Source organism: Girardinichthys multiradiatus, chromosome 10 (assembly GCF_021462225.1).
Source record: "Girardinichthys multiradiatus isolate DD_20200921_A chromosome 10, DD_fGirMul_XY1, whole genome shotgun sequence".
Classification (NCBI taxonomy): Eukaryota; Metazoa; Chordata; class Actinopteri; order Cyprinodontiformes; family Goodeidae; genus Girardinichthys; species Girardinichthys multiradiatus.
Window position 1 is genome coordinate 8,399,649 of NC_061803.1, and position 26,517 is coordinate 8,426,165.

General features: G+C 38.4%; 1 protein-coding gene across 4 annotated transcripts in view; it reads right to left on the reverse strand.

The window, feature by feature from the left end:
- Positions 1-1,035: 1,035 nt before the first annotated feature.
- Positions 1,036-26,517, reverse strand: part of LOC124875609 (zinc finger protein 385C-like) — a 115,455-nt gene continuing 89,973 nt past the window's right edge. For 3 of the 4 annotated variants that reach the window (XM_047377872.1, XM_047377868.1, XM_047377871.1), the window contains 7 exons: positions 21,438-21,592; positions 15,472-15,579; positions 11,706-11,889; positions 4,595-4,969; positions 4,275-4,477; positions 4,002-4,100; positions 1,036-2,694 (listed from right to left, as the gene is read on the reverse strand). In XM_047377872.1, coding sequence (XP_047233828.1) covers positions 2,464-2,694; positions 4,002-4,100; positions 4,275-4,477; positions 4,595-4,969; positions 11,706-11,889; positions 15,472-15,579; positions 21,438-21,592 — 1,355 coding nt within the window. In that variant the 3' untranslated portion in view covers positions 1,036-2,463. The remainder of the gene's footprint in view (positions 2,695-4,001; positions 4,101-4,274; positions 4,478-4,594; positions 4,970-11,705; positions 11,890-15,471; positions 15,580-21,437; positions 21,593-26,517) is intronic. The other variant, XM_047377870.1, reaches the window with a different exon arrangement.

Consider the following 26,517-nt stretch of genomic DNA (forward strand, 5'->3'; position numbering starts at 1 on the left):
TGGTGGAAATATGAACTTGAGTTCTCATCTATTTTTGTTTGTCACAATGCTAATAATTTTAAACCATTAATTGTTTTGTCAATATAGGCCAGTTTAGCCGAGTAGTTCTCTGTGTTTTGTAAAAGTCACACCCCAGGGAATCAGGAAGTCAATGATTACTGACTAAAAGGTCATTGATACTCTGGTAAATCTAAAAAAAAGGCAAAGCAGAATTAATAAATGCTTAAGCTACATTCATTTTAATGGACTTGTTAGGGGTGCAAATACTTATAATTGAGACAAATGCCATTGAGACAAATTGATTTAGAAATTGAACACACACAGTTGTTAGTTCTGATAAGAAATAATTTTAGTTTTATAAGCATCAAGTCATCTTAAAGCATTGTGGTTAACATGGATACTTACATTTTAGTTTATTGCACCAGTTCAGATTAAGACAAGATTTTTTTTATTTTCTTTTACAGGTCTACTATTATGAAAACTATATTATTGCAATACAGTTCAATGAAGCATGAAAGAGAAAATAATGCAGGAAACGATGATTTTGACCCTGTTTGGTTGTCTTGTATCGCACCTTCAAATAAACACCACAAGATGGCAATGTTGAGACAATGTAAAGTGATTTTAAAGTGACCTTCCCATCAGTGCTGGTTATATAGTCTATTATCTGAGAACAGAACTGATATTGAGCATCACATAGGCTGGCTGCTTGATACTTTAATGGTGGTAATTAGTTATTTTAGTGTGTTTTTTGGCATGTATATAAGGGAAGCTCTGTATCCTGGATCATACAATTGTATTTCTTTAGCTCCACACTATAAAATTCATACAAAAAAGTTTTCTTAAAGAAATCTGTCATAATGATGAGATGTAAAATGATACTAATTATGTGCTGAGAATCTTTGTCCTTATAATAATACATGAACTCAGTAAAAAAATATAAAGAAACAGTTAATGAGATAAAATAAAACAGATGTGTCCATATGACGGAACAAGCACAACTGTGTTAAAAAACAAGACATATTTATAAGTTAATATGGAATACATTATTAAATTTTTTTTTAATCACATAAGGATTTACATTATTGCAATAAAGAAACAGTTACACTTCTTGTTAATCTCAGCAGGTGACATAAAAAGAATATTGCTTAGTGAGTCATGTGGTAGATTTATATCTACAATAAAAGAGGATTGTTTTTTTTTTCCCATTAAACACAACAGAAGTAACTCTTTTAGACAAGGACCATTTAGATGTCTCTGAACAGCACATACAGAATCTATTCATTCATATTGCACAAACAGCATCAAGCTGTTACAATATCCTATCTCACACTACATTTCACACTTTAAATCCACCTGTTTAACGTGTTATAAACAGCATTGAGATGTTTTTCTCAAAGGATACTGAATACTAAATGATGTGTTCTTGTTTTTCCCATTTGTAGGGCGGCAAAGTGAAATCGCCCTCTGTATGTTGCTCATGAATGTATGCAACATTTTTCCAAATGATTATAATTTGGCCCATAAAGACATATTATGGAGTATTCATTACACTCTTATACTTGTTCTGATTTTACATCTCTAAGTAAAATATCCTACTTCTTACTTATTGTGCTTTTAAAAAATGCTGTAAACAAGGTAACCTAAAGTGTAAACTTTAATGGTTATATAAACTATATATAACTATAACTTTATTTCAAACCATCTCACATTACACATTAGATGTTCTGTATTTCCATTCGGCAGATGCTCATTCATTCACGTAAGCATGGTGGTTGATTGTCGCTTTTTTCACACAAAGATCAACAGACATCGATACAAACAGGCTGAAAAAGACACTTTGAATCTAAAATAAATCACAAGAAAACTAATTTACAATAAATTATGGAGAAAAAAGATGCAATTTTGGGAAGATACAAAATTTATATCAGTGCAAAACTGCAGATTTCGGTTGACAATTTTATATGTTTAGGTTACTTATATTCTCAACATGTTTCATAGGATAATAATATAACATGGATATGATAAGTTTTCATTCCCTTATGAAAACTAAAGCTGACATTTTTTGTCCAGAGTACAATTAGAAAGCTTTTAAATGAAAGCATGTCTTCAAGCATTTAAATTCCTTAATGTCTTAGTTTATTGTTGTCAGTAATGAAACTCAATGATGTACATCATTATGGCTTGCAGACAGGTCCAGACCCAGGGGAACATGCACTCAACTGTTTGCTGGCAGGAAACAGCTGACAGCTGATCCTTCCTCTTTAAAGCTGACAAACTGCTCAGCCAGCTCTGAAACCGCCATCAATTGGGCATCACGCGGCTGCCTTTGTGACTGCAGTGTTTCTATGTTACTCAAACAGAACTGTGCTGTCCACAGCGGGCCAAGATAATCCTTTCCACAAGTCCAGTTTTGGCAAAGTTGTCAACGCCTCTCTAAGTCCCAACTGCTTGTGCTAATTTCTAATAAGGAGAGAAGATTATAGGAGCATGTGTGGCCCTTAGAGGTCCTGGAGCAGGCCTGAAGAGTGTGGGGTTTATGATGTGACCTGGGATAATGGCTGTAGGACCTGGAGACAGTCGTAGTGCCAGGGGCCCGGACGTCATGCTGCACAGTGCAGCTGGATTAAGAGGACCAGTCAGAAGCCCAGCTGGCAGGGCTTTGGACAGGTGTTTGTGCAGGGCCAGTTTAGTCTGAAAGTAAAAAGAAGGGAAATAATGACTCTAAGCTAGAATGAGTGCACAGCCAAGATAGAACCTAATATATGCTAGGATCTAATTAGATCAGGAACAGAAATTTTACACATGGAAGCAGCAGAGAACAGTATCAGTTTCCACAACTGGAGATGCTAAAAGAATTTATAGCTCAGCACCGTTGAACAAAAATTAAAAACAAACACCTTTAACTGAACCTTCACTTGCCCATGACTACCTACAAGGTAGCAGTGTTAGCACTGTAGCACAGCTTGCTACAACATGAAGTTCAAAAAGTATCGATTTAAATCTCCAATAGCCATGGTTTCAAAAGCTGTGGAATTATTTATATGAATATTTATTACATTTTGCCATGCAGCAGCAGTTTATAGTATCATTGTTGTTGAGGACGTTGCTGTGATTCATATGCTGCTAGTTTTCACAAGATGGCAAATGTTAAAGCCACATTAAGGTGAAATTGAAATACAGTTACAGAAACACATGTTCTGCTGGTATTTACACAAGTTGGCATAACATTATGACTGATACCACTTTTGTTGCTAAAACAGTCCTGAGCTATAGAAGCATGGACTCTGCTAGACAAAGTTTTTTATTAGTCTATTTATAATTAAATGTGACGATGCATCAAGTCAGTCGATCATGTAAATGTTCCAGGTTTAGCCATGGAGGCTAATTTTCATCTGGGGTCCCTGGCAGGTTGATGGTATACAAACCTTTGCTGCACATGCCCCTGTGGCCAGTTCACCAGTGTTCCTTGCTTAGACAACCTTTGACAGATAATTACCACTGCAGACTAGGAATGGGCAATTATCGTACTGTTTATGGTTATCGTTAAATTCTTATTATTGACATAGGAATTTTATTGTAACAATAAACACTACTTGGTGAAGTTTGCAAACTACAAAACTAACAGTATTGCTGGGACTGACACAAAAAATTCTATATTTTTAATAAATATGAATAAATACATATATTTTGTTTTATCTGGCACTTAATGTAACCAGAGCTCTGAAGTAGCCTACTCAATAAATGGTAAGTTGTAAGAGTATTTGTGTTTGTGGGGCTTTGATTGCAGTAAAGTCCAAGCCGAAAAGAATATTGCTAAAAAAGACCAATGGGTTTTAAGTACTTTAAGTACTATTGCATTTACCACAAAACGTTGTGCTACACTTTTAAGTCCATATCCCCCATCCGTACTGCAGACCGGGATGACTTGACAAGTGCTGCAGTTTTGGAAGTGCCAAGGTGTGTACGTGCGTGTGCTTGTGTGTGAGCAAGACTCTCACCGCTAAAACAGCATTGGGGTGGAGTTTATTATAGGGGGTGAACTTGGCCTTGACAGGCTTTCCAGCCAAACGCTCTTTGTGTCTCCTGCTATTTATGTGCTGAAAAAGAAAAGACAAGACACATAAAGCAACCAGTTATTTTGTACTTGGTAACAAATACCAAGTGCAAAATAAAAGTATGACACTCTATCCTTCTTTTAGGTTTTATATAGTTGTAAATTCTTCATGTACTTGTAACCTTTTCCAAATAAACTAAAAAATGAATCCATATACCTGCTTTAGCTGTGTCTCTGAGTTAACAGACAGTTGGCACAGTTCACAGTGAAATGCCTTATTGGTTACCCCAACAACCGTTCTGTTTTTGCTCCCCATCCGCCGTTTAATTCGACCTTTTGGTTTGGAAGTTGATGCCACCTTGACCCTGTGATGCGACTGGCTGTTGTTCTGACCATCAAGCATCTGTTTGTGCTTAGACCCTGATTCAACCAATCAAAGGAGAGGGTAAAATGTGAGTTTAGTAAAGCAATGCAGATTTAGATGGTTGAAGCAGTCAACATGCTACAAACTAAAGCAGTAAAAGTGAGAGTGAATACCACTACAGTGAGACTCTAGCTGAGAGCTGGAGTTGACCGTCACTTTGCACGTTGGACAGTGAAGATGCTTTTTGTTGTTTTTGGCCTCTTTAACCTCTTTAACCTTTGTGGCATCCTCCTCTTCTCCTGATGTGGAGCTTCCCTGAGGATCAGAGTCTGAGGCTGAACCAATGGCTGGGCTGCTCCTACCTGCATGCGGGCCGTCTGAAGGCAGATCAGAAAGCTGGGAGCCATCGGACACTTGAAGGGTCTGGTGAGCAGAGGGGGGTGAGGAGGAGTCTGTGCATGAGGGCATGGAGGATGGAGTGGTTGTTTGAAAGTTCCCCTGGCTGTTTTCAGGATGCTGCTGTTCAGGTTGGGATGAGGCGTTTGGGTCTGTGGACAGATGGGTGAATGAAAGCTTTTTACTTCCAGCCATTGGTTGTTTTATCCACACATCTACTACATGTCTGCAGAAGCTGAGAACGCCCATATGCGCAATTTTGCTAAAATCACTAGCTGACTTTTGTGTTAAGATAACGAGCAAGCTTTATTTCATTATCTTGATAAAGAAAGAATCTTTTTCAGATAAACATCATTGTTTTCTCAAGAGGACAAGTTGATTATGGTGTGAAAACATTCAAGGTACTGGTTTTCCATATGGTTTAATAAATTACTGTAACTCAAATTAGGTGCCACCTTAATAATCCACACTTCTGATAAAGAAATACCGCTTTTCATTTTAGTGGCACTTTCAAAAGAATTGTAGTCATCATGAAAAACATTTCTAGATTGAAATAACCCAAATACTGTTTACAAAATGCAACTGCTAAAATTAGACATTAACATAAATACTAAGGATGTCCAAATACGATTCCTAGTGATGATTTGAAGTTCTGTAAATGATGGTGGTGGAGTCCCTGTCTCAAATCCTGATACCTGTTTTTGGTCTAATGCGGTTATGTCAACCACACCCCCAGCCAACCATGTCACTGCAGTCTGTATGGCCAGTTCCTAAAGATAACTATTTTTGTGTGCATGGCTTTAAAAATTATGTAACAGGTCCTATTTTCTTCTAATGAAAATGCTTCTTCCCTCTTTACAATGAAACTGAAACTGAAAGAGTGATTGTATTGGCTGCTGCAGCTGTCTTTGTCAGGGGACCTGCTCTGCCCACGCTCAGATAGCCAGAGAGAGCTGGAAGAGCTGTGCGGAAAGCAGCCGAAAGATTAGCAATCAAACTTTATGGTGGTCAAAGCAAAGTGCAGGCAGTTAACTGGAATCAGAGTCATATGAAAAGAGAGAGCTTTCATGCTAGTGATAGCCTACCACTTTCACTAACTGCTCTGCATGAAAACATCATTATTAGGAGCAAGGGTTGAGTTTATTAAAGATAACAGCTGTATGTGTCAAATCAGTCATATCATAAATATTTAATTAAGCTATATGCGTTCTAGATTATGGTTTACCAGACTAATGTTAGCTTTCTAAATCAATTTACTTGTGTTGGAGCAGTGACAAAATATCTGTCACTGTCAGGAAAATACAGGCATACATGTTCACATAAACAGGGTTTTATAAAAGGAACCTGCAGTAAGTCCTGTGATGGCATTTTAGGTTTCTTGGGGACTTCTTTTAGCATCTTCTGGTTTGCTTTTAGGATGAACTTGGGAATTTCGGCTGTTTTTTCGAATGTCTTTCACTTGTAGACCACTTTCTGTACGTTGGAACTGATTTCAAATACTTTGATAACTCTTTGAATCCCTTAGCAGACTTAGGAGCTGCTGCAAACCTGTCTGTGAACAGCTCTGTCAATCTTACCATGGTGTTCACTCTCACCTCAACAGTCAGGAGCACCAAAATAAACATCTAACGTTTAAAATGAGCAAACCTCCTTCAAAATGCTGAATAACAATGTTCTCACTTGATGTATTAGGGCTGTGTGTGATTTTAATCTTTTTACATCAGAATCAATTTAGAGGTATCCTAATCTAATTTCCTCACCAGAAACTGCATTTTATTAAAAATACATAACTATTAAAGAAAACAATTAAAATGTTTTCTTTAGTTTGTGTTGTAGATAATATTACTTGAATTTCTCAGTACTGTTAAAACAGATATGAAGTACCCCTTTGTCCACATATGCAAGACTGTTGTAGGGTGTCCTAATGTCAAGACATTGAAGTAGCTTTTTTAACCTAGCTAACCCTGTGTTAGAGCAGCAAACTCTGGTTCGAGTCCATCTTGGGGTATCCCTAATAAGGATAGACACGGTTATCGCTACAAAACAAGCTTTTTTATATGATCTAATGAGATGAATTATTTTTTATCCTTAGAAAAGGTCTCAAATCAACTCAACTTTATTTCTATTATACTTTAAAATAAGACTTGTCTGTTTTGGTTACTTCTTTGTTTATGACATCGACTTGTTATTTAAACCCAAGATTTTAAGATGTTTGACGTTTGTACTTTGTGGTAAATATGCGTATTTGATTTTTACAAATGAATATGTTAAGTTGTTCATATATTCAGGTTCAGGCCTTTACAATGCTTAATATAAAACATAAAGAAATTCTGCAGAACCCAGGATAAACATAACATGATATCCTGGTGTTCTCCGCTAACTTTATTCTTTATTTCATTCTTTTCATAGAAATGTTTGATTGTGTCTTATTAGCTATCATCTCTTAAATTTTCCCATCTTGCCATCTTTTTCGTGCCATCTTAATCACTCTTCTTTTGTCACTGTGCCTCTGTGTCATTTGTTGGCTCTCTCCGCAGAGGCACCATCCGTCACCATCAATCAACAACCATGGCAACCACTGAGTGTAACAAGCTTATTATTATGTGCTTCGAGGGAAATTGATAGGTGCAGCAAAGAAAATGGGAGAGAGAGGATCAATAATGGAAAAGCAAAAGCAGACATAGGGAATAGAGAGAAAGATGGTGATATTTTGTTATCAGGTAGAATAAGAGGCTGAGTGACTGATGGCTGAAAGGAGCAAAATAGTAAATTGCAAAGTCATTACTGGAAAGGCAGCTCAGTGTAGCAATAAGAATATGATAAGGATCCAGGAAACAGATCAGAAAACAGAAATTCATGTGAATTTTGTATTTTATATTTCAATGAAAACAATACAATTACCAGGATAAAGATAAGTTAACACATTTTTTAAATAATCTGTTTAAAACCATATTTTTAAAGTAGACATTCAACGTATTTCACAACGTTAAACCTCATTTCCTCCTCATAACATTGATTAAAATACATAAATTATTATTATTTTTTATTTATTTCAACTTTAGTTATTGGGAAAGCCCCTTTTAAATGTAAAATCTCACTTATAAGTATGTTCTTGACAAGACAGCAGCAGCTCACTGAAATGCTACCCATTATTAAACATCAGAGGTCACTACACTATAAACAAAACTAAAACAAGTCCAGTGACATGTTCCTCATAATCAGATAATTCACCATTCAAAACAGCTGCATTCAGATGTTTGACTATTTATCATTTGTTTAAACTCACTCAATGAAACGATTTCCTTGATAGGAAGAGATTTTGTCAGCAAATATGGTAAGCTCCTGTTTTTTTTAAAATAATGTTGGATGTTTGATATGAAGAAAGAGAGACACGAATAGAAACCAGTCACATTTAACATCAAATAACATCATCTACATGTTTTTTATTTCATGTATTATCATCTACACTGATAATACATTTCTGCAATAAAAATGTTCTTCATATTGTTGATACTGGCTGCTGGTTACTAACAAACCTTACTCATTATTACCATTTTACCTAAAAATGTAAAATGCCTTTAAAAATTCCTCCATTCTTCCATTTATATTGTCTCACACTGAAAGGTTTTAGGAAAAGCACAACCCTAAATTTGAGTACATTTATTCACCAGAGAAAACAATATACAGGTCCTTCTCAAAATATTAGCATATTGTGATAAAGTTCATTATTTTCCATAATGTCATGATGAAAATTTAACATTCATATATTTTAGATTCATTGCACACTAACTGAAATATTTCAGGTCTTTTATTGTCTTAATACGGATGATTTTGGCATACAGCTCATGAAAACCCAAAATTCCTATCTCACAAAATTAGCATATCATTAAAAGGGTCTCTAAACGAGCTATGAACCTAATCATCTGAATCAACGAGTTAACTCTAAACACCTGCAAAAGATTCCTGAGGTCTTTAAAACTCCCATCCTGGTTCATCACTCAAAACCCCAATCATGGGTAAGACTGCCGACCTGACTGCTGTCCAGAAGGCCACTATTGACACCCTCAAGCAAGAGGGTAAGACACAGAAAGAAATTTCTGAACGAATAGGCTGTTCCCAGAGTGCTGTATCAAGGCACCTCAGTGGGAAGTCTGTGGGAAGGAAAAAGTGTGGCAGAAAACGCTGCACAACGAGAAGAGGTGACCGGACCCTGAGGAAGATTGTGGAGAAGGGCCGATTCCAGACCTTGGGGGACCTGCGGAAGCAGTGGACTGAGTCTGGAGTAGAAACATCCAGAGCCACCGTGCACAGGCGTGTGCAGGAAATGGGCTACAGGTGCCGCATTCCCCAGGTCAAGCCACTTTTGAACCAGAAACAGCGGCAGAAGCGCCTGACCTGGGCTACAGAGAAGCAGCACTGGACTGTTGCTCAGTGGTCCAAAGTACTTTTTTCGGATGAAAGCAAATTCTGCATGTCATTCAGAAATCAAGGTGCCAGAGTCTGGAGGAAGACTGGGGAGAAGGAAATGCCAAAATGCCAGAAGTCCAGTGTCAAGTACCCACAGTCAGTGATGGTCTGGTTGCCGTGTCAGCTGCTGGTGTTGGTCCACTGTGTTTTATCAAGGGCAGGGTCAATGCAGCTAGCTATCAGGAGATTTTGGAGCACTTCATGCTTCCATCTGCTGAAAAGCTTTATGGAGATGAAGATTTCATTTTTCAGCACGACCTGGCACCTGCTCACAGTGCCAAAACCACTGGTAAATGGTTTACTGACCATGGTATCACTGTGCTCAATTGGCCTGCCAACTCTCCTGACCTGAACCCCATAGAGAATCTGTGGGATATTGTGAAGAGAACGTTGAGAGACTCAAGACCCAACACTCTGGATGAGCTAAAGGCCGCTATCGAAGCATCCTGGGCCTCCATAAGACCTCAGCAGTGCCACAGGCTGATTGCCTCCATGCCACGCCGCATTGAAGCAGTCATTTCTGCCAAAGGATTCCCGACCAAGTATTGAGTGCATAACTGTACATGATTATTTGAAGGTTGACGTTTTTTGTATTAAAAACACTTTTCTTTTATTGGTCGGATGAAATATGCTAATTTTGTGAGATAGGAATTTTGGGTTTTCATGAGCTGTATGCCAAAATCATCCGTATTAAGACAATAAAAGACCTGAAATATTTCAGTTAGTGTTCAATGAATCTAAAATATATGAATGTTAAATTTTCATCATGACATTATGAAAAATAATGAACTTTATCACAATATGCTAATATTTTGAGAAGGACCTGTATTAAGAAAAAAGAGTTTTATATTAACTGGAGTTATGTCCAATTATGCCCGCATACACACATTTGCACACTCATTACCTAAACTTAACAACGCTCTAAAGACAGTAGAGATGGTTGTGGACTTCAGGCAGAACCCAGTCCCACCTGCCCCCATCACCCTCTGTGACTCCACAATTGACACTGTGGAATCTTTCCGCTTCCTGGGAACCATCATCTCCCAGGATCTCAAGTGGGAGCCAAACATCAGCTCCTTCATCAAGAAAGCCCAGCAGAGGATGTTCTTCCTGCGACAGCTGAAGAAATTCAACCTGCCAAAGACTATGATGGTGCACTTCTACACAGCCATCATTGAGTCCATCCTCACCTCCTCCATCACCATCTGGTACGCCGCTGCTACAGCCAAGGATAAGGGCAGGCTGCAGCGTGTCATTCGGTCTGCTGAGAAGGTGATTGGCTGCAGTCTACTGTCGCTCCAGGAACTGTACACCTCCAGGACCCTGAAGCGGGCAGGGAAGATTCTGGCTGATCCCTCCCACCCTGGTCACAGACTCTTTGAAACTCTCCCCTCTGGCAGGAGGCTGCAGTCCATCCGGACCAAAACCTCACGCCACAAGAACAGTTTTTTCCCATCTGCCACCAGCCTGGTTAACAAAGCCCGGAAACCACCCTGACACTCTCCCATTACCCCCCCCCCCCCCCCCCCCCCCCCCTTTTTTTTTGCTGACAGGACACCTGTAACCTGTAACTCTATGCGTTACATTAACGCTCAGCTTGGACTCCTGCTTTACTTGCACTGCCATACTTGCACAATGATCATCTGCACTGTTGTATTGCTCTTGCATCTTATACTGCTCTATATTTACTCTCACTCACTCAAAACTGTGCACATATATTTATATTATATTGTAGATATGTTTATACTGTTTAAGTTGAGTACTGTATTGCACCGACTACGCCAAAACAAATTCCTTGTATGTCCAAAAACGTACTTGGCAATAAAGCTTTTCTGATTCTGATTCTGATTATGTTTTATGTGTGCTTTATTCAAATGAATAATCTCTCAACCTAATTTAGAATCTTTGTGACAGCAAAAACACATTTTGTATTGTTGTAAATAAATTCAGGCAGTAATGGGTTACAGGATGCATTTTTATAGATTTTCTATGTGAAATTTCACTAAAGCAACAAACGGTGAATTTAATTTGAGGCTTTTCACACATCTTTGCCAGGGGCGCTGATAAATATGCCTCACACTGAATGTCAGCATTTTATGATGGTAACAGTGACCTAAAGTTTGTGATTTCTGCTGAGGAAGTGATGGTTTACAACCACAGTCACAATCAAAGAGTGCAACACATCATCCCTCCTAAGATTGCATCTCTTCTTAACACCTCTTGTTCTGCAGAATGTCTTCGCTTGATGGCTGTAATTATCGATCTGACAGAACCAGAGATAGCTGGACAGGTAATGGCTTGTAATTAAGTAGTTGAGTGGCAGCTTCCAAAGCCTTAGTGCTCATTCTCTTCAATTACAACTAATTACCCAGAGGGTGGTGAAGTGGGATGCTTTTTAAAATAAATATATTAAACCTGTACCTGTTTTGTCTTTCAGCTGAGCATCGACTGGCACCGTTTCCCCCTCCATCATCCCGGTCTCTGGGTCTTTGTCTTTTCCTGCAGAGGTCTGACCGTGTCTGTTCTTCTGCCGATTCTTCTGGGTCTCGATGGCTTTTAGCTTGCGAGCATGCTTGTGACCTTTGTAGTGGGCCTCTGCCTGGGTCTAGCCATCACACAAACACCCCCGCCCCCACACAGACAACCGTGAACAATGCAGAACAAGCAAAGAGGGCTTAGTCATTGCACAATATATTCACAGGGAAGTATAGTAGAGAAAATACGTAAGTTTGCCTATTACCTTATTTTAGTTGTGGAGCAATTATGCATTTGAAATCAAACCACCCGTTTGAAAATAATCAGTCATGTTGCACAGATGAACATCAACAACTCGTGATGCCCCCTAAGCATATCTGCTCATCTTTCCTCAGATTTGTACTGACAGAAAGTGGCCTTTCTGTTTTGCTGTGACATAACATGACCTTAAAGTTCAGCAGAATTGTTTTGGCAGATTTTGGATCCTAAAAATGGCTATAGGTTTGGTTGTTTTTAGGTGCTTTTCCTTTGCAGGAACCTTTTTCGGCCTGGTAGGGAGCCAGATCTTTTTAGATTGACTATGAATTATCTTATGTTATTAAGGTTTTGCAGTAGGACTGTGCTAATATTTCCAAGTTGGTGAATACTCCCAGTAAGTTGTTTGAATACTCCCAGTATTACCTTAGTCATCTCACAGTATAAACGCCTCTAAAATGTATATTTTATATTAAAATTAAAAATACCCGGTATTTCTGTTTGCAAACATTTCAAACCCCGCCACACATCACAGTATTTTACAGTACACCAGTAAAATTAGCTAACCTGATAAATAAATAAAGTACTGACTACAGCTTCCAACACTTGTGGAGACTCAGAGAGTAATCCACTCGGCTAAGTTATGTTTTTAGGGATTTAAACAGGTAATGCTACAAGATTTTATAGCATTTAAGTTCCAACATGCAAATCAAAACATTCACTACTCTTGTAAAATTAATCAAATTTATGTTTGAACAGGCTGCAGCCAACTGGAGCTCTCCTCTACTTTCTGCTTGTTGGTAAAATTAACTTAATCTCTTACAGCTGCCGTTTCCCAAAAGATTTGGATTGACTCTATATAAGTGGTAAAGTTAATCGCTGGGACAAAATAATACGTTTTCTTGCTGAAAAGTAGAGCTTTTATTTTTGCCACTGGAAATCCTTTCCTCTCCCCTGCACGAACGCACGAACGCAACATTGTTTATATTTATCCTGTGTTCTTGGTATACTTTTCCACAAAGTTAGGAGGAACAGTACTTATCTTTAAAACATAACCAATATGAAACAATCTGAGATTTATGCAGCATTGGTCTAATTTCCCTGTTTTTTAGTGCATTATGGACTCGGCCGCTGTTGTATGGAAAGATCTGTATCCCCAGATAGCAGTATGACACCTGCTCGTGTGATTATTACAAGGTGTAGTATTTGCATTATCTAATCTGTGTAATGTTTGCCTATTTTAGCAGTGCAATGTTGGTTTAGAGATTTATTAAACTCTTGTTAAACTTTTAATATATTTAATGTAGTTATTTTTACTTTACTGAATAATTAAGACTACAGCTACAGCTCAATTACCCTTGATGATATTGGCCTTTCCAATGAATTCATGAGTATAACAATCATTATTCTTTAGGAACAAACTGTCTTGAAACACTGTTGCCTTTCTTAAGATGAAAGACCCAACCGCAAGCCCTCTATATACAAAAAGTCAGAGTGAGCAAACATTAAGTATCTGCTTTCATGCAGTGCTTTAACATAATTTGGCTGAGCTCAAATGATCCAAAAAGGTTTCCAGGTACACCGTGCAGCCTCCTAGTGTACATTTAAAATTCAGAGTGTGCAGAGGTGATTCAATCATGACCGTGTGCATGGAGCGGATGAACAGCTGTCTTCCCATTATCACTTTTCATGAAACTTGGATGGCTGCACAAGCGTAAAGGGTACCATCGAGGGTCAAAGTGTGATGTCGGGGATTCGGGGCAGAGCAAAGGGTATGTGAGCCCTTTGGCAATGATGAATGTCAGTGCACTCTAAACATTCAGTGGGATTTTTGTTGTGAATCAGAAAGATGGCATTCCATGTTCCCATCTGCATACTACCATGTTATCTGGCATGCCAGTGTAATAGGAACACACGGAAAGTGTATCGCCAAACTAGAAAACAAGGATGCTTTGTTAGAGACATCTTAAGGAAACTGGGCTTAAGTTCATTTGAATTCAGAGCTTTATTGTATAACAGATACTGAAACGTGTCAAAAAATAACAAACAACTTCCAGTGTGTATCCTTTGGATCTTTTAAGGTTTTTGATTCTGAACAGTAGCATCAAAAAGCCTTTTAAGAAGACAGTTCTGCGACATGGCTGGGTTAAGCTGCCCGGAGTTAACCACCACAGCCGGTCACATCCTGCAACCATTTGTCCCAGCATAAAATAAGTCTACACACCGAAGCAGTGAGTGACTGCATAAGCATTGCTTGCTCTGACCTCACAGTTCTGTGACTGCCTCCCTTGGTGGCTCAGAGCTATAACACCAGGTCCTCGCATAGGCCACACCTATGAAAAGACGGCATCTCAGGTCCAGCTCGAAAGTGTCTTGTGAAAAGAGCTGAAGGAACCTTCTTTGCATCTGTTCCATTTTTTAAAAACAATGGAGCGGCAGGGTGTGGTGAGATTTTTACAGACATCATTGTTTGAGTAGAACACATGTTAATGCCAGGAGTGTCAACAATTACAAAAGAGACCAACAATTTAAAACATAATTTTTGGAAAAAAAATATTATGTGATGTATAATGTAAAACTACGTAATGATGGTCATTTTTGCCAATTCTAGTTTCATCAAACCACAGGCCATGTATCCAGAATTTAAGGCTTTTGTCCCTAAACACATTTGAAAACGACAATCTGACTTTTTTATGTTTCAATGGAGGAATGGCTTCTTCCTCTCTGAGTGACCTTTTATGCCATGTCAGTACATATCTGGGACACACAATTGGCTGCTTCCTCAACAGCATTCCCATGGTGTTTATACTTTTGTATAATACTTTGAACAGATGGTACATGGCACCTTCAGACATGTGGAAATGATACCCAGGAATGAACCAGACTTGTGGAGGTTCACAATTCTCTTCCTTCCTAGTTGTTGTTGCCTAACAGTCAACAGTGCTTCACAAACTCATCTCGCATTTATTTACTGAAGTTATGCCTCAGATCAGCAAAAAAGTAAAAATGAAACCTAACTACCAAATATGACATTTTTGATACACATATTTCTGAGACCCTTGCCTATTTGACAAAGTTTGTATGTTCTTTAAAACCCTGCTGTATTGAATCCTGAACATGTCATGTCACCTGAAGGATGATTTATGTACTACAAGTGTTAAATGACAAGATTTCATGGAGCACAGAGTATTTTTTAAATGATTACAGCAAGTAAAACGTGAAAAAGACTTATTGATAGGCTGATAGTACCTATAAAAGACGGATTATTTTGAAAAGTCTGCAATAAGAGCAAAGGAGAAGGCTCTGAGAAAATAAATAAAGATCTTTTAGCCACTAATTTTAACAAATTTACAGCACTGTGACTAAGGAATTCAACTTTGTTGAAAAACAAAATGTCTCCAGGTTCCTTTTGAAAAGCGAAGATATATTTTGTTCCATCTTGAAGCTTTTAACTCACAGTTGAGTTGAAGCGCAGGTGACAGATGTTACATGAAATGATGGGCTTCTTCTTAGGCTGAGACATGCCGAAGGTGTGGTTGATCACAGCTTTCTGCACTGGGTCCATCTACAAGAAGAGATACACAAATAAAACCTGCCAGTGCTGCTTTACATGGACATAATAACACAATTAGATGAAAACAGTAATATGTTTGACTTAAAAAAAACATGGCTTTCTATTACTAAAAAAGGCTGACTACATGTTTCAAAGAGTTGATAATGCCATGAGTCCTAACAAGGATAACAGGACCTTTTCAAAAAAATACAATCCCACAGCATCACAGACCTCCGCCACACTTAGTAGCTACATGTTATTGTCAATGGCCCTATTTTGGACTCCACAGTTTACATGAGGAGTCCCCAATCACCAGGCCTTTGACTGGTGCCAGGCTTTGAAATAATCATTAAATATGTACAGTAATTTCAGTGGTATTGCTGACTGTATCAGTGGTTTTATGGTAAACTGTTTCATTAGTGTTTGTATGGTTAATACCCCCTCTCCCACTCCTATAATACATTCTGCCTGCCAACCCCCAAACTTTCACCTCCCTTACCGGCCTGGTCTATCTGTTAGGTGGCGAGATAATCTTGGGTCCTTCTCCAGCCTTGTTTGTGCCAGTTCCAGGTGTGTTAAACCATCAATTGAATTATTGCTAATTTAAGCAATAAGCTAGGGTATACAAAGTTATTTTCTGTCACATTTATCTTAGTTGAATGGCTTTTTCTCTAGTCTTTCCCTTTTTGAACACCGGAGAGAGAAATTGGCCTCTGTGTTACGCAATATTGACATCTTTCTTTCTTTCTTTCTTTCGTTGCGTCTTTGCGGGCCAATTTGGGGATTTTGCCATGCACCACAACGCGTAAGATTTTACCCAAAATTGTCCGCCGCGTGAAATTCTTGTTCCTTAATGTCGTCGTCAGTTGGCGTTGCCAAACCTCTTGGCCACGCCCCCAAACGTGAGAGAGGCCGAACCGTAAGTCGTAGAGATCTGAAATTTGGCACACTGCTAGAGCTCCTCAAATCAAGAAAAAAAGTCTTTAGGGGGTATGTCCTAAAACGCACAGGAAGTCGGCCATTTTGGGTCAAAGGCCAATTTTTGCCCGTTTTTCACTTTACTCACCTCGAACTTTAACGAACTCCTCCTAGGGATTTTGAGCTATCGGCTTCATATTTGGTCAATATGCAGTTAAGGCACGAGGGATTAAAAGTTATCAAAATCTTGAGTTTTCGGCCATGTTTAGGGGGCGTGGCTGGGAAACGAAAATGACGTTCGCACCCAAAGTGAAAAAAATACAATAACTTTCCCAAAAAAATGTCAAATCACACCAACGTTTGCATGAAGGAGGACCTTCTGGTTCCCGACAATCCAATGGGGTCATATGCTGACATCATCAAAGCCACGGCCCGTGAGAACAGGAGGTCACTTTTTTTACTGGGAAAGATCGCTATCTGGCTGTCTACACTAAATCAACTTGAAACTGTGTCAGGTGACTGATAACTAGTGGGTCTAACTTCGTTTGAAGCACAGTGACTTTTCATAAAAGGGCGTGGCCGTGGTGGCGCGGCGAAGTTGGACGTCACGCCATGGCCATACGTTTGGCTCTAATTTCCACATAGATCATCTGATCTGCACCAAATTCAATGTGATTGATCCTAGTCCAGTCCCCAACAGAAGTCTGATGACATATTTGGTGGGCGTGGCCTAATTTGTCCACAGCCTCCCCTAGAAAAGTTTAAAAAATCAGCCCCAAGCCATGCTTTGACCGAGGAATCTGAAATATGGTACACATATGTAACTTGTCAGGACCTACAAAAAAGTCTCTTGGAGCATTGGTCCAAACCCGACAGGAAGTCGGCTATCTTGGATTGAAGTTGCCATTTTGACCCCAAATTTGCCCTTTCTAGCCCGCATATCTGAGCAAACTCCTCCTACAGCATTTGACTTAGAGACTTAAAAATCACTCAGTATACTCTTAAGTTAATGGGGATCAAAAGTTATCAAAAGCTTTTTGATACATGAAACCGTGTGGGCGTCGCCACGCCTCAAAATATGACTTCTCGCCAGACCAGAACTCTGCATGACTGAAGATCATTTGACATGTTGCTCACAGTCCCCCTTAGTGGCGACATTTGGAATTGAACAGCGGCCAAATTGGTGGCGCGCAGGCGGTGAAGCCAGGCTCCCGCGGTTGCTGCACAGGCCGAGTTGCGCTGATGTGCGAGGGCCTTCAATGCTGCTTGCAGCTTTAATTTACATTTTTCTCTGTCAGATTATGTTTCTGCAAAAAGCGATTACTTTATTTTAAAACTTTTTACATATCTATCAGGGGTGCCAGCAACTGTGGAGGTGGCCTAACAAAGCTAATGCAAATATTACTTAGAAACACAAAACAAGCAACCAACTATGAAGCTTTCATCTAAAGTATAATATAATTTTGTTCTTTCTGACATGTTGTCCTTTTCTTCAATAAGTCAAGTGGTACAATGAAGCTCCCTTTCCCTTTGTTCCTCATCTAGTCAAGTCAAGTCAAGTTTATTTATATAGTGCTTTTCAGCAACAAGGCACTTAAAGCGCTGTACATGAGGAAAAACATTACAATGATACAGAAAATCAAACAGAAAAACAAATCAAATGACACTTATAATCCTTGGGAGTTTACTGGTAAGAGCTGGTTCTAATCCAATCTTTCTAACAGAGGTAATTAGCTCATTAAGTCGTCTGTGGTAAGGAATTCATCCGGTGCTAAAAGAAAAATGATAATATTAACCCTTGAGGTCGCTGGTATGAGGCAGTTGTGGTTCCATCATTCAAATAAGCTGGGTCACTGGTATAAAAAAGTTTTAGTCCAAAGCTTTTAAATACTAATAATATTTGGCTTTTGCTGGTAATCCTTCTGAGAAATCTGAAAATCTATGAAAAGTAATGAAATCACACATTTAGGTAGATGAGAAAAGAGACCACTTTAGGTAAGAAGAGGGAAAAAAATCTCTGTCAAATAAAGGGGAAAAATAGAAATTTCACTTACGGATTTTTTGACATCTTCAGCAAGCCACGGTTTAAAATTGTTTTTGCAAAACAAAGAAAAAATGCTGTCAAGATAGATGAGAAATGTGCATTCAGCAATCCTGTTCATATTTTTGTAAGACTAATTTCCAGAATTTTTCTTCTTTAATCCTTGAATCAGTATTGAAATTATGTTGCACTGTTTGTGACTTATTCAAAGGCATCTCCAGAAACGATGACACATTTGGTTTTAACATTTTTCGGTACTAATCTGACCTTTATGTAAAGAATACATTCAACCTAAGCATGCATGTCCTGTTTTAAAACCACAATCCTGAGTTTGCCCTTTTTAAATTCACTGTTGGGATCAAATCTTTCTTCATTTTTTAAATCCGTCCAGTGTAGCTGTGCCATTCAAACCATATTTTTAGCTTTAGCTGTCACACAGCAGTATTTTCTCATCCTCCCACATGCTTGATACTTTTAACAAGACATCCTCAGCTTTTTAAGTGAATCTGAATGCAGACTCAGACTGAAATTCTACAAATTATTTTTTTAACATAACAAACATGGTTCAGGGGATGTTAAGAGACTTTTTACATTATGTAAACATATTATTTAAAAACTGGTATATAGTCATCTAAAATTACACAAAAATACATTTTAACAGCTAAGTAAACAGTACATTAAACTCTTGCTAAGGCTACTCTGCTATGGAATGGTGGGAAATATTTTCATATACAGTAGCTAGGGCTACACAATATATTGCTTTTATATTGTCAACCCAGTATGAGTGTGTGGATTAAGAATATTAAGACAGATAGACTTGACTGTTGGGATGCAATTAATTTTTAGATATCTTTTCATAAGTGTTATTGGGTTTCAGTTTGTTATTATTCTGCAGGACATGCCTAGAGCTGACATACAGTAGACATAATGAAGCTAATATAATTATATTTACTACTAATAATGCAACAGTGTGACATTCTAATGGTGTTTAGCCCAAACAGTAATGGCTGTTTTTATCAACCTGTCACTAAATTACTCTAAATCCCCTTCAACAAATCACTTTTTCTGTGAACACATAAAGAACCAAAAAAAAAGATGCACTCCTTTATGAAAATAAAACTTGTTTCGCAATATAGTTTTGCCCAGTCTAAATCTATGATTTTATATATGCTTCAACATAAGATTTATTCACTGACTGGCGGTGGAAATCAAATAGACAAAATGTTCACCTCAAACACGAGATGAACATTTTGTGTCTGCGAGGTGCAGTTTGCTCCCTGAAATATTTTATTTATTCCCTTTAAAGCACAATTAGCAACAACTTTCTCTTGCCCAGTTCCATAATAGATTGTCCAGGAAAACAACACAAAAATATGGGTCAACATTTTTATACCAGTAATTGGAAAAATGCCAAAATTAAGATTTATGTGTTCAGAAAGCAAAATGCTTTACAGTGCCTTGCAAAAGTATTCACACCTTTTTTTTTTTTTTTTCAAATTTTGTCACATGACAACCACAATTTCATTGTGCGTAATTCAGATTTTATGTGATACAACACAAAGTAGAGCCTAATTGTGGTCATTTATTGACAAATTATTCAGCCCCATTTACTCCACTACTCTTTATATGAAATCCAGCGCAACCAACTGCCTCCAGAAGTCCATCCATCCATTTATTTTCTATAGCCGCTTCTTCCATATTGGGTCGCAGGGGAGCTGGTGCCTATCTCCAGCGGTTTATGGGCACCCTGGACACGGCGTAGTCCATCACAGGGCAACACAGAGACACACAGGACATACAACCATTCACACCTAAGGGCAATTTAGAGAGACCAATTAACCTAAAAGTCATGATTTTTTGGACTGTGGGAGGAAGCCGGAGGACCTGGAGAGAGCCCATGCATGCACAGGGAGAACATGCCAACATCATGCAGAAAGACCCTGGGCCAGGAGTTGAACCCATGACCTTCTTGCTGCAAGGCAACAGTACTACCAACCGTGCCACCGTGCATTCCACCTCCAGAACTCTTAATAAAAATAGTGCACTTGTCTGTCACTAAATCTCTGTATATATTCCGATGTGTTGTGAAGACCTCTGAAGTTTGTTAGAGAACAATAAACCAAGGAATACAGCAGACAGGTCAGGGGAAAAGTTTTGGAGATGTTTAAAGCAGGGTTAGGTTTTAAATCAATATCCCAAGCTTTGAACATCTCGCAGAGCTCTAGTCAATCCATTATCTGAAAATGAAAGCAGTATAGCACAATTCCAAAGCTACCTAGAAATAACCACCTAAAATGACCGGCCAGGCAAGGAGAACGCTAATCAGAAAAGCAGCTGAGAGGCTCATGTTAACTCTGAAGGATCCATAGATCAGGTTGGAGCATCTGTTAGGACAACAATAGGACAACAATTACTCATGCACTCCATAAATGTGTCCTTTATGGAAAAGTGGCCATAAGAAGCCCATTGTTGAAAGCAAGCCATAAGAAGGTCAATTAAAGGTTTGCCACAAGGCATGTAAGGGACACTGCAAATCTGCCACTAGACCAATTAGATCAAACGTTTTGGTCTACATAAAATGTTTTAGATGTGGAAGAAATCGAATGTGATGGCGGCATGATTTTAAAATTCAAGAATCCCAGTTGCAAAAGCTTTAACATTGCCTAAATGCTGGATTATATTTCCCCATAGATTATTAACCTCCATCACACTGTTACTTTCTATAAACTATGTAAGTACTAGTTTACAAAACAGGAACATTTTCAAAATAGATCAGTCTTTTTACTTTCTTACGACTCCACATTTCAGGACTCAATATGAAGCATCATTTATAAATACTCAACTGTATTAGTATTTAACCAATGATTTGAACATTGTGTATTGTGTGCAAGTTTGGGACATGGTATCTTACACTGTTGAAGTTGGGGAAGAGGCTGAGGGGAGAGGAGCCGTTGACCCTGAGTGGCAGGAAGTGTTCCAGATGGGCATGGGTCTGTGGCTGAAGGGGTCGACCCCGGAGGGGCAGGGAACCGAGAAGTGGGTGGACCTGGTTCTGGGACAGCGTACCTTAAAGCAGAGAGACACATTGTGGACTTTCATATTTTGGTCCACCACAAAAGCTCTACATGTACATTCAATGGAACACGCTGTGATAAATCCCCTTTTTAGCAGTCATATGAGAACAAGACACCAGGAGTGGATGATTCACTCAGTAAAGCCTTAACGACTTCAGTAATAGCAGGGATAAATTAGAGGCTTTGTGTGGCCTTTCCCTGCTTCACAAGTCCATTGTTTATCTTGAGAAATGTCTCTGGCCTTTAAGCTGCAACCCCAGTGTCTGTAATTGTGTGTTTCAGTCCCTGATTCTGGAACAGGATGAGAAAAGAGTCCAGAGATTTTAAAATTTTCGGTTATTTTCAACCATCCTTAATTTCTTAATCCTTAATTTCTTAATATTTTGCTGCCACAGAGTCAGGCGAATAAATATTTAGAACTGGCCATTTTGAACTGGTCTTGATATGTACACCAACACTGAAGAAACATTATCTAAGTGTGAGTCATAAACCACAAACATGTAGATAAATATTTTAACAATTTTAACAATACTGAAAGATTCAAGAATACAAACAATGAAAACTGAAAAGAAACCTTTTACAGTTTTCTGTAAAATGTAATAAAATGCAGTTTCTAATGAGGAACAAATTAGAAGACATCTACATTCAACCAGATGCACATATTTACAAGACAGATACTCAGCATTTTGAAGGACTGCCCTCTTTAAACCTCAGACATTTAGGTTGGTGAGCTCCTGACAGTTGAAGGGAGAGCGAACACCATGATGATAGAAAAGTACACCTTTTACCCATAAATCAACCATATCTGACAGGGAAGGCAGATATTTACAATTAGTTGGAGAATTCGACTCTGTTCCTATAACTCTGGTTAATATATATGGCCCCAACATAGACTCTCCACTATTTTACAAACATGTTTGAGCCCAAATACCTGACATTTCGCAGACTAATCTAATCATTGGAGGGGACCTGAATCTTGTTTTAGATCCATACTTAGACCGCTCGTCAACACGTAGAGCACCGGCCTCTAATGCTAGTATTTTCCTAAAGGAATACCTAAATAATTCGAATTTGTTCGATAGCTGGAGGATTTTTAATCCACAGGGGTGAGCCTATTCATTTCACTCAAATGTTCATAATGTATACACATGAATTATTTAATGATGGATGCAAAGTTAGTACCCTATACTAGTGAAGTAAAATATCACAATATAGCAATTTCAGACCATGCCCCCCTTTCTCTAGATTTACATTTAGATAATTTGAACCAAACTGAAAGAACTGGACCCACAACTGTTGAAGACATCAGAATTCTGTAAGTTTATTAGAGAGCAGATTACTTTTTTCTTTGAAATGAATGACCTTCCCGGAACGTCTCCTTCAATACTGTGGGAAACTATGAAAGCCTATTTAAGGGGAGGCATTATATATTTTTGAGCAACAAGGATGAAAAGGAATCGTACAGAGTTGATGGATTTAGAGCAACACAATAGACGTCTGGACAGGGGTAACGCTACACACCCCTCTACAGAAACTCAAAAAGAAATCTCTCACTGAGGTACAAATATAATCAATTATTGTCAGATCACATCACTAGAGCTTTTATTTTTACTCGACAGAAATATTTTGAGTTTGGGGAAAAACCTAATAAATTATTGGCTAGACAATTAAGGAAAATGGAAAGTGACCATACAATTAACAAAATTAAATCAGAAAATGGGGAAATTTTAACCTCACACAATGACATTAATCATAGATTTAAACAGTTTTATGAATCATTGTACTCCTCCAAGGCGGTAAAAGATGATTTAATCATAGAGAAGTTCTTAGATAGTTGTAATCTCCAAACTTTAACTCAGGAAGACAGGAGCTCTCTTAATGCAAATCTCTCATGCTTAGATATTCAGGTTGCCATTAAATCACTAAAAAGTGGGAAAACGGCTGGTCCTGATGGATATCCTGGGGAATTTTATAAAGAATTTAGTGACCTTTTATTGTTAATAGATAAATTAATTCATCCTAATCAGACCGGTTTTATGCCAAACAGACACTCTTTCTTTAATTTGCAACGTCTTTATAATGTGATCTACTCTCAGAGGGGGGAAACTTCTGATTTGGCTGTCCTTTCCCTCGTGGCGGGAAAGGCCTTTGACCAAATAGAATGGCCCTACCTTTTTGGAACCCTGAGAAGATATGATCTTGGTGAACACTTTGAAAAATGGTTAAAAATCCTTTATCATAAACCTTGTGCTAGAATTGTCACTAATAAGATACTATCTCCTCCATTTATTACATAGGGGCACCAGACATTGTTGCTTGCTGTCACCCTTACTTTTTGCCTTAGCTCTAGAACCCCTTGCACAATCAATTCGTGCCAACCCCCTTATACAGGGATACATTATAAAGGGACTGTAAATAAAATGTCCTTATATGCAGATGATATTCTATTGTTTATAACCAACCTTCAGTGTACCATACCAACGCTCATAGATACAATCTCTCAGTTTGGTAGGTTTTCGGGTTATAGGATCAACTGGTTTAAAAGTGTACTGATGCCTATTAAGCTCAAGGACTCTTCGATCTTGGAAAGTATGCCATTTAAAATTGCTAATAATAAGTTCACCTACCTTGGAATAGAGATTACTAAGAATTTTAATTCACTTTATGAAGCTAATTCCAACCCCCTTGTGGTGAAGCTGCAAAATAACATTCAGTTTTGGAGATCTCTCCCCATTTCCCTGGTGGGAAGAATCAATGCAATAAAAATGTCTTTCCTCCCTCAGATCCTTTATCTGTTTCAAAATATTCCGATCTTTTTAACCAAGAAATGTTTTAAGAAACTTGATTCTATAATCGTTCCATTTCTATGGGACTATATAACGCACCGAATTAGCAAAGCTCACCTTGGCAAGGCAAAATTGGAGGGCGGATTGGCCCTCCCAAATTTTTCATTTTACTATTATTCTTGTGTGCTTCGCATTATTACAATTTGGCTAAATCGTAATTTTACACAATCCGAGTGGATCACAATGGAAAAGAAGACTGCAGCCCTCATGAAATTGGTGCTTTTATTTTGTCACCAACAAGTATAGATACCTTGGCATACAACAATAACCGCAACATCCACAGTACTCTACGTATTTGGAATTTGGTATTGAATCTATATCTACCTTGTTACCAATAGCAAAGAATCCCTCATTTATCCCTTCCACTTTAGATTCAGGTTATATACAATGGAAAGATTTAGGCATCAGGACTATTGGCGACCTGTTGGTGGGTGGTAATTTTGCCTCTTTCTCTCAACTTCAAGCCAGATTTGGTCTCCATAAACACAATAATTTTAGATACCTACAGGTCAGGGCATATGTCAAAAAATACATGCGCACTTTAGAGAATATAATACCTAATGAATTTGACGAACTCTTTAAGCTGGGTGGCGGGGCAGGACATCTAATCTCCCAGATTTATAATGTGTTATTATCCAGATCCTTGCCGTCCATGCAGGGCCTTAGAACAGGCTGGGAGCAGGATTTGGGAACGGAGATAAGTGACGAACTCTGGAAGGCTGCGCTAGAGAATATTCACAAGTGTGTCTCCCTATCTGAATTCAGAGAGGGAGACACACACTTACACTGGTACCTGGAAACGTCTGTGTGTTGTCTCACTGGGGGTGCGCCACATTACATTTTATACCCCACGCTGCTATGCAGTACACATACACAATCATTCTGTCTGTGGATGTCTCCCCAGCAACAGTATCAAAGAAACAGAGATACATTTCATCATTTAATTAAAGAATTGTTTCCCACATGTCTTCAGGAATCTTCAGGGAGAGGAGTACCATGCCTCCCTAATACACTGCCAGCTTCTCACGATACAGACAGAAAACACCTGCAAGCTTTAACCTTGAATAATAAACACTCATTGTGTGACCACATTAGAAGCTACTGTTTAAGGATTTTTCTAACTCTCAAAAGCATAACTAAAAACTCCTAATAATAATCAATCCATAAGCAACAAATCCCAAATATATCTTAGCTTTAGCTACTAATGATAAGGCATTTATATTTCCACACAACCCCTTTGGCAATATATTGATAAAGCTATTTTAAGAGAATTTGATTTGATTCTCGATGTGATAAGATGTAAGTCCTAAGAAAGGGGAGGTGGGTGGGTTTTGAGAATGTTCCTGTTTGTTTTGTTTTTGTATTGTCTTTATGTTTTATGTCCACATCAAAAAGAGGACAAATTTGTAGTGAGGATGTCTCAATTTACATGTCTGATTCCTCAATAAAATTGTTGACAACAGAACACCATGATAATATAGAAAGAGCTGTCTGAGGCCTTCAGAGAGAAGATTATTGCAGCTTATGCATCTGGAAAAGGATTTAAAGAGGTCTCATCAATTAGAATTTGAAATGAGCTATTCCACTGTCCATAAAAAAGTCTACAAGTGTGGGACATTAAAAAAAACAAAAACAAAAAAAACTGCTAGCATGCTCAGGTCTGGCGGTTGAATTAAGATCACCTGGAGAGCAGACCTAAAACCTAAAATGTCATCACAGGACCTATAGCAGGTTTCTGTGATTGTTGAAGATGTCTTTGTCATTGGGTGCCTTTGCAACCAGAAGGAAGCTGCAGAAGTTCAAATTTCATGTGACTTTTCAAGAAGAAAACCATTGCTCTCTAAGAAAAACATGAAAGCCAGACTGACATTTGCCAGTGAGGACATAGACAAAGTCCAGCACTTTTCTTAAGACATATGACTGTAAAATATAATTATTTTTGGCATAGATCAATAAAGAATTCCAGTAAGTGTACCTCATACTAACTCTCACATCAAGATTTGGGGATCCCTTGCTGCAGCAGGACCAGGCAAGCTCACCGTCATAGGATCCACCACGTGTATAAGAGGGT